Source organism: Pygoscelis adeliae, unplaced genomic scaffold, assembly GCF_000699105.1.
Source record: "Pygoscelis adeliae isolate BGI_AS28 unplaced genomic scaffold, ASM69910v1 Scaffold45, whole genome shotgun sequence".
NCBI classification, from domain to species: Eukaryota; Metazoa; Chordata; class Aves; order Sphenisciformes; family Spheniscidae; genus Pygoscelis; species Pygoscelis adeliae.
In genome coordinates this window covers 12,665,600-12,675,086 of record NW_008825114.1, presented here as the reverse complement: position 1 = coordinate 12,675,086, position 9,487 = coordinate 12,665,600, and the positions used below count along the sequence as shown (strand labels likewise).

Below are 9,487 nucleotides of genomic sequence, written 5' to 3'. Positions count from 1 at the left end.
TTGTTTAGCCTGGAGAAAAGGAGGCTGAGGGGAGACCTCATTGCTCTCTACAACTACCTGAAAGGAGGTTGTAGCGAGGTGGGTGTCCGTCTCTTCTCCCAAGTAACTAGTGATAGGATGAGAAGAAATGGCCTCAAGTTGCTCCAGGGGAGGTTTAGGTTGGACATGAGGAAAAATGTCTTTACTGAAAGAGTGGTTAAACATTGGAACAGGCTGCCCAGGGAAGTGGTTGAGTCACCATCCCTGGAAGTATTTAAAAGACGTGTAGATGTGGCACTTAGGGACGTGGTTTAGTGAGAATGGTGGTGTTGGGTTGACGGTTGGACTCGATGATCATAGAGGTCTCTTCCAACCTTAATGATTCTATGCTTCTATAGCAACACCAGGGGGCTGCTATAAGGATGAATAATAACCAAGTAGGAAGAATGTGTCTTCGAACATGGATGTTAATGACCTGCTTTATTTTGGAGAAGATTCCTTCTTTTGTTTCAACACTGATACAATAATATATCAATATAATCTATTCAATTGATACATTCAATGAAAAAACAGCAAATATGAGCTGGCACAATATAGGTGTTAATTCTTTATGTTAACATCTACCGTGTTTGAGACTGAATTAATAAAAAAATTATCAGGAAGTGGTTTCCATTGGAAGTACATGTAAGTAGGAGAATAGTGCATGGTATTTGAGCAGTTTTATGTTATGTTGCTAGAAATAAATATAGGGAATAGGAAACAATTGCCACCCAAAGGATAGAAATTAGTGCTCGAAGTAAAGATGTCTGAGCGAGACTCATAGGAATACAATGTCTCTGCTCTTACTGTTAAATGGTTGTAATATTAACTGTTTGGGTTTTGGTCACAAATACACGGTTGTGGTGGGTTTGGCCTTGACTAGGTATCAGATGCCCACCCAGCTGCTCTCTCACTCCCTCTCCTCAACAGGTCAAGGAGGGAAAATAAGATGAAAAAGCTCATGGGTTGAGATAAAGACAGGAAGATTGCTTACCTATTACTGTCACGGGCAAAAGAGGCTTGACCTGGAGAAGGTTAATTGAATTTGTTTCTCACCTTCTTACTCTATTTTTAAATGACAATAAAGACAAAACTAAAACCATCCCTCCCCTGTTTCTTCCCAGGCTCAATTTGACTCCTTCATTCCCGACTCTTCTATGTCCTCCTTGCCCCAAGCAGTGCAGGGAGATGGGGAATGGGGGCTGCAGTCAGTTCATAGCAGTTTCTCTCTGCTGCTCCTTCCTCCTCACACTTCTCCCCTGCTCCAGTGTCCTTCACGAACTGCTCCAGCATGGGTCCTTCCCATGGGCTGCAGTCCTTCAGGATAAACCTGCTGCAGCATGGGTTCCTCTCCATGGGCCACAACTCCTGCCAGGAGCCAGCTCCTGTGTGGGCTCTCCAGGGTCTGCAGCCTCCCTCAGGGCATGTCCACCTGCTGTAGTGCAGGGTCCTCCACGGGATGCAGTGTGGATATCTGCTCTGGCGTGGTCTTCCATGGGCTGCAGGGGGACAGCCTGTTCCACCATGGTCTTCTCCATGGCTGCAGGGTAGTCTCTGCTCCGGCACCTGGAACACCTCCTCTTTCTTCTCTGACCTTGGTGTCTGCAGGGCTGCTTCTCTTTTTTCTACTTTCCAAATGTCTCCAGGGCACTACTGTGGGGTTATTTCTTTAGCTTGATTGCTTAATTGCCTGTTTCAATTTTGGTGGGTCTTAAAAGAGGACTACTTTAGTAAAATGAAGATTGGTAGTGATATTCAGTGGAGAGGAACCTGGCTGATAGATTGGAAAATAGTAATGGTTAATATGTGGAGTGCAGAAAAATAACAATAATCCTCCAAACATGAAACTGAAGCCAAAGCAATCTGTAAATAAAGGCTTAGGATAGTAGTTTTGAAACAGCAAAAGTTTTCATACATTTCAGAGAAACTGAGCTGTACAGTGTAGACTGTTACTTAACAGCATTAGATAAGTCCTGTCAATGTTCTGTATGATACCAACAAGGTATTCCAATGAGATTAGAACAGACATAGCCAGGTTGTTTCAGTAATTAATGATAATGACACTTTGCCTTAATTAGATGTGGTCCTCTCCTCTACTTAGAAGAGCTTGAGACTTGGAATTTTAAGATAAGGTCGTGATCTCTTCGCATGTCTTGAAAAACAGAGCTTTAGTCCTGTCTCAATCCAGGCTCAGGTTTGACTGTTGTGATTATTTTCAAGTAGATGTAAATCATAGAGGATTGTCTACTAGGGTCTGGGAATAAGAGACTCGATTTCAAAATCAGTTTGCCATTTTGAAGGCAGAGAACATCAAGGAGATGGTGTGTCTGAGGTACTCTTCCATGATCTTTGTGATAAAAGACTGTGACAAAAGGTTACTGTGTACTTTGTGATTAGAGAGAAGCAGTAGGATATGATGTAGGTTGCTAAGAAGTTGACTGTATTGGACTGTTGACATTGGAAATGCAACTACTTTTGGAGACAAATGTTACCACTTCTTTGTTATTTCTTTGCTTTACTAGTGGGAAAGTGGAAATAGCTGTATCTTCCCACAAACAAGGTAGTGTTAGGGCAAACTTGTCCTAAGGGCTTTCGGTGTACCACGGTCTTTCCTTCATCCTGTGAATGAAAGTCTCTAGAGGTGTAGCAAGTGTCAGCTTTTAATTTTCTTGCTTCCCTATCCAGGTAATCACTTGTTTTATGTTCAGTTGTTCTGTGCTGTCTGAATTGCTTTATGTATGCTTTATATTCTAATTTGTATAAAGGCCTTAAAAAAAGATGGAAAGCCCAATTACTGAATATTACTTTGTGGTATAAAAATAACAAAGATTGTAGTTGGCGTTGTTCATTTTTGCTTGTCAGGTTCCTTCTGTGCTGAAAATGTGACAGTCTGTGTTCTTTTTCTTCAAGGTATGCAAAATCCAGTCAGATCAAGACCATGTCCAGCAGCAAGATATTTTTTAAAGGCAGTAGATTTCGATATAGGTGGGTATTTGCTGTTTGTTTTTCATGGTAAACCATTTCAGAAATTAAGAGAAAACATCGGTAATTACTCATGGCAAATTGAGGGCTTTTCCTTCTTGAGGACCTGTTCCCACATAATCCAAGTCAGGATTTGAAAGATTTTCTGTGGTCTCTTTAGCGTCACATATAAAATAAACTGGAGGCTTCATGTAGACTTCTGTCAAAGAGCAGTTTCATCAGAACAGGGCTCCACTTTTGGTGCAGTTTCTGTAAAAACAAGGATGCGTGGCTAGTGTAGAGATTGTACGCCCCCTGTAACTGGGTAACTCTGGACCAGGGACGCTTTAGTGGGACAGTCCAGAATTTTTTATCTGCAACATTACATATCCACTACACAGGTTTTTTTTCTTTTTTTTGCCTTTTCTTCTTTTGAATGTAGCTTAATTGTTCATGTATGTATAGTGCTTGGCATGTAATGAGCTCATCTTAGTGTTTGCTTGAATATTTATTTCATGTTTTAATGCAGTGGAAAAGTAGCCAAAGAGGTTGTGGAGGCAAGCTCTAAAATCCAGAGGGAACCTCCTGAAGTTCACAGGTATGTGTTGACATTCAATATTAAAGTTTAAGGACTAAGGAGGATTATTGTTCTCTACAGAGAAATTCTCTTTCCTTTACTGTGAGATGTAATGGCTGTCATTCTGAACTTCCACAATGAGTGGAAGTTTCCCATGCAAGCCTTGGGAAATATGTGTTGCCAGTGTTACAAAATTCTGACAATAGCCTATTGTCTCCTACACAAGGGAACTTAATCTGTGCCGCTTCGAAGCTGGTTTTAATCAATCAGTCAGATAAGTAGCTTATATTAGTTTCTGTGTTATGACATAGACTGTTATTACATGGTCCTGACAGAAAAGTACATTCTCATTTCATTCCTAGCTCTTGCCCGGTTTTGGAAGATTCTGTTTTGTGTATGTATATGTGTATGTATATGTTTAAAGGTATACTTGAAAGTTTTTCCATAATGCAGTCAGATTAAAAAGCAAGAATTTCATTCAGTAAAGAGAAAAAAGATGAGAGAACATTTTTTTTCAGAGAAAAATGATGTGGCTTGTTAGAAATAAGCAGCTGGACTTTGCAAGCGAACTAATACTTTCTGGTCCTTATCACTCACTGTAGTGACAGTGAAAATTGATAAGAAACTAATTGAAGTCCTTCAGAAAAGAAGAAAGAGGCCAGCAGGGAAAGGCTATTTAAAAACTTTTTTAAAAGGTTGCTTAACTTTCTGGACATTCTACAGCCATATCCCTATTTTTATTGTGATTTTTTTCAGGGGCAGGGGGTGTGTGTTTGGTTTATTTTTAATTGAATATGGCCATTCCATCTGTATTTGAGAGAAAAGTGGATTGCTTTTACTAAAGGTTGGGAATATATTTGCGGCAAATATTTATAAATACGTTGTCCAGCCCTACTATGTAATTAATAGTCAGGCCATGCAGGGATGCTTTTGAACATGTTTTTGCAGATTACATTTAAAAATGGGGTAAGTGACAGTCTAGAATGTGTTAACTGAGAACACAGAAGGCAGAATATAGGTCCATCATTGAGATAGGGTAGATTACTTTGGCACACAAATGCATTTTAAATGAAAATAGTTACTCACATAAGGAAATAGCTTATTGCCTACTTCCCATGCGGTTTCTTTCTTCCATAGGATAAGAAAAGATTTTCATGTAAAATTATTTTTTATCTTGTATTTTACTTTTATTTGCTTTCAATATTTAAAGTATTTTAAACATATTGTTTAAAAGTCTTAGTGTACATAAAGGAACAGATCAGAGGACAGATAAGTTTATAGAGCAATGTCATATGGATTTAACACCCATAAAGAGTAATGTATATTTTTTATGATTAACCTTCTTAAATGCTTGCATTTACAATATTATGGTAGCTCCAAGTTCAGTTTCTTAGAAAGGCTAAGAAAAAGTCTAATGATTTCAAGTGTTTTTTTATAATGCAGGTTTTGAAATGGGAGACACTGGTAGGTAGCTTGTGCTTCTAATAGCACAAGTAGGCAAAAAGCATAGAAAATTTTCAGCTCCAAAAAAAAGCAAACTTTAGAAACAAGTTACTCTGTGAAAGTGGATTTGGGGACAGGAAATGGTAGTTTTTCAGATGTAAAACATTTAGAGGAAATGATATGATTGAAGGTAAATCTCTCTATATTTTTAATATATATATAAAGTTTTCTCTCCCTGCACCCCCTCCCCCAAAGTCAATTCAGTGGTACCATGGCTGCATTGAGAAAGAAACATGCAGTTGTGAGGAGGTTACTGTTCGATATCTTTGTGTTTGGATATTACACTTAAGGCACTACAGACTGAAAATCTGTTGGAGTGTGTAGTCATGCAGCATTAATGTAGTGGCAAGTTCTTCTGACAAATACACAGTGAATGATTTAATGTTTTGCTTCCAGGGTGTGCCTGAAGGAGGGTTCTTTGTGAATAAGTATGGAGTAGGAGCCTTATGGATGCTCCCAGGCACAACTCCTATTTTGGGAGTTGCTTGATAGCTCTTTACAGCAAGCACAAAGATCCAGGGATGTATACCAAGTCTGTGGAGGTACCATTGCATTGGAGTGGTTGTAATTACAGTAATCTGAGTGAAAAACTTCTTTGGATAGTGAAAATTTAAACTAAATAGTTATTAGAGACTGCTCACAGAATGCAAATGAGGACATAAGTAGCTTTGGGCATACGTTAATGAGCAAGGAATCATGGCAATTGAGCAAGAAAGCTGGTTTTCCCCACAGAATATTTAATGACATGTAATGTGACTTGGAGTAGGACATCTGTGTCCCGAGTTTACCTAAACCCTCAGCAGCACACAGTCCCTTCTTTTCTCTTGCAATAGGTGCTTTGTTCAGTTTCTTTATGTATGTGGAACTGCAAGTTGAGTCTTTGTGCAAACTTGAAATGCATTTTGTGAAACTTCAGCACTATACCTATGTACCATTTGAAGTCAAGTAGCATCCTCTTCCCTTTCATCTTTGCTTTTGTCAAAAGTAAATATTTTATAATGTAATGGTTCAGATTTATTGCAGGATTCTTGCTTCAGGCCTATATCATGTAAGTGCCAGATAACTTATTCTAAAGAGCCATTTTATTTTCTCAGTAAAATGAGCCTCATGACTGAAGGGAATCAACAGCATTCCTCAAACTTCCCTGAGAAAGTTCAACACCTGCTACCAGAAAGCCTGTTAGAGCCAAGTAAGACAAGAAAGAAAACCAGCCTGAGCACCTGGAGGCATGGTGTTGAGGCAGTGTCTGGGCTGCATGAGAATGAGAGCACTGTGTATCTGTTAACTGAAGGGATACAGTTGTTCCTGCTTTAGTCTTTATTCTGCAGTGCTCAAACCGTAACAAATCCTTTACCCAGTCCCGGAGGCAATGGAACAACATCAGGAAAATTATTTGTATCCTCTCTACCTTCTCTTTCCTTGAAGCCAAATACTCATGTCTGCTGTGCAGCGTGGAGAGGAGCAACATACTGAAATCCTGCATGAGATGAGAAGGAGACAGGCTGCATAAAGGGAAGTAAACCAGCACAGAACCTTCCCTTACACTTCAGATGTTGAAAGGTTTATATCTGCTGAGGGTGCAACATAACATGGCTGAGAGCAGCATTCAGTGTGCACAGCTTGTTATGATAGCTCAAGGCTTATTGTAATTTATGCAAAACAATTCTGAGATGAGACGTAGTGGACTGCACTTGTTTCCTTGTGAATAAACTGACCCTGTTTTCCCCGTTCTTTTAGAACCAGCATTACTCAGAGTCGCAGCTCTCCCTCATTGAACAAACAACTCATAATCAACATGGAACCTCTGCAGCCCCTTCTTCCTTCTCCCTGCGAGGAGGAAGAGGTTCCTGTAGATGAAGGTGAGTCACTTACCTGATTTCTGCCAAACACTAACAATATTTATTATAAAATATATGGAAAAAGGTGTGTTACTGACTCAGAGATACGGAAAAAATCTAATAATTTCCATTAGGAGTACACCATTAAGCCTCTGCATGTCACACTGAGAAATGATTACTAGCTCAAGGAACTGTGCGCAAGCCTCATGCGAGATAGAATCATAGAATCATAGAATCGTTAAGGTTGGAAGAGACCTCCAAGATCATCGAGTCCAACCGTCAACCCAACACCACCATGCCCACTAAACCATGTCCCTAAGCGCCTCATCTACCCGTTTTTTAAATACTTCCAGGGATGGGGACTCAACCACTTCCCTGGGCAGCCTGTTCCAATGTTTAACTACTCTTTCAGTAAAGAAATTTTTCCTCACATCCAATCTAAACCTCCCCTGGCGCAACTTGAGGCCATTTCCTCTTGTCCTTTCGCCAGTTACTTGGGAGAAGAGACCAACACCCACCTCGCTACAACCTCCTTTCAGGTAGTTGTAGAGAGTGATGAGGTCTCCCCTCAGCCTCGATACATTGTGAGGAAAGTTACTGCTAAGCTTTCTGTTTCAAAAATCTTTTTTTAGATTGTCAGGTGAAAGGAACTTAACAGGAGATAATTCAACATAGCACCATCTTACTAAATAGTAACTGCAGTTACTCAGGAGTGAAAACGGGCAGTTTACTGCTGGTTATGTTGTTTTTCTTACTTCCCTTTACTTTTACATTTCTTTCTCTCTGTTTTAATGTTAGGAAAAACTCTGTGCTAATTTAATTCCATTGACAAAAAGGGATGTTATTTGAAGGTCAGCTAGGAAAAAGTCTCTGCTGATGTAATCCCATTGACAAAAAGGGATGTTATTGGAAGATCAGTTTGAATGCATTTTGTAGAACAAGGTTTTCCATGTATTTGTTTATTCCTTGATATTTTAAAAATCACATTCAACACCTATCTTTTTAAGATGCAGTCATTACAAAGAATGGTATGAACATCTTAGCCAGTTTAAATAAGGATAGCTGCATTCTTCCTAATAAAAAAAGAAGAATGGTTCTTACTTGAGATGTTGTGAGCTAATTGTTTCAGAAGTTGGGAAATAGGACCCCTACTGTTGCTTTGTTGTGGTCAATTAATGGGAAACAGAAAACAGCTGAGCAAGTATGTTCATTTTTAGGGGAGTACGTCTTAATTTCATTTTATAGGAGTCATATGAACATGTTCTGTTCATTCTTCGGAGTTTCAACACTGAATGTAGTAAGAACAGGGTGAATTAGATTATCTGAGTACTGTACTTATTATAATGAATAGTCATAGCTGAATGACATATAGTTAATTTTAACAATTACCTGTTTACCTCTGCTTGAAATACCTGCATCTGAGATTCACTTTCTGGCAGCCAAGTACCAAGCACTGTGTTCCTGCTAGGCAGTTGCCACCACTGCAGAGTAACGACAGCTTGCAGCTTGTAAGACTGCTGTGCCACACTTAGAACTCTAAGCAATGAAATACATTTTTGGAAACTGCTGACTTACCATTGCTATATGCTTACCAGAGAGTGCTGGTTCCAAATGTATGTATTACATAAGTTTGAAAGTCATGTTTCCTTTTAGTCAGACAGATTGTTGTTACTACTATGATTTAATATAAATATTTGCTGGTGGGTTTCCTGTAGAGTATGTTATGCATAGTTAAATGCCACCAGCTGCTAAGTTAACAGTACTTAGCTCTTTTACAGTACTTTCCTGCAGCAAACTTGGCTATATTATCAAATTGCAGCTTGAACTGATCTCACAACTCTCTGACACTGGCTCTCTTCCCCACAGGCACTCAATTAACTTCTGTGGATTCCCATCTTAGAATCAGAGAATCATAGAATAGTTTGGGTTGGAAGGGACCTCTAACGGTCATTTAGTCCAACCCCCCTGCCTTGGGCAGGGACATCCTCAATTAAATCAGGTTTCTCAGAGCCCTGTCCAACCTGACCTTGAATGTTTCCAGGGATGGGGCATCCACCACCTCTCTGGGCAACCTCTTCCAGTGCTTCACCACCTGCAGTGTAAAAAAATTTCTTCCTTATATCTAGCCTAAATCTACCCGCCTTTAGTTTAAAGCCATTCCCCCTTGTCCTGTTGCAACAGGCCCTGCTAAAAAGTTTGCCGCCATCTTTTTTATAAGCCCCCTTTAAGCACTGATAGGCTGCAATAAGGTCTCTCCGAAGCCTTCTCTTCTCTAGGCTGAACCACCCCAACTCTCTCAGCCTTTCTTCATAAGGAGAGGTGTTCCATCCCCCTGATCATTTTCGTGACCCTCCTCCGGACCCGCTCCAACAGGTCCGTGTGTTTCTTATGCTGAGGGCTCCAAGAGCTGGACGCAGTACTGCAGGTGGGGTCTCACCAGAGCAGAGTAGAGGGGCAGAATCCCCTCCCTCGACTTGCTGGCCACTCTTCTTTTGATGCGGCCCAGGATACGATTGGCCTTCTGGGCTGCGAGCGCACATTGCTGGCTCATGTCCAGCTTTTCATCCACCAGTACCCCCAAGTCCTTCTC

General features: G+C 40.2%; 1 protein-coding gene across 1 annotated transcript in view; it reads left to right on the top strand.

The window, feature by feature from the left end:
• Positions 1 to 9,487, top strand: part of FRMD3 (FERM domain containing 3) — a 73,159-nt gene that overhangs the window by 44,671 nt on the left and 19,001 nt on the right. The window contains exons 9-11 of the mRNA XM_009328107.1: positions 2,929 to 3,003; positions 3,509 to 3,577; positions 6,797 to 6,918. Of these exons, the coding sequence (XP_009326382.1) occupies positions 2,929 to 3,003; positions 3,509 to 3,577; positions 6,797 to 6,918 (266 nt within the window). The remainder of the gene's footprint in view (positions 1 to 2,928; positions 3,004 to 3,508; positions 3,578 to 6,796; positions 6,919 to 9,487) is intronic.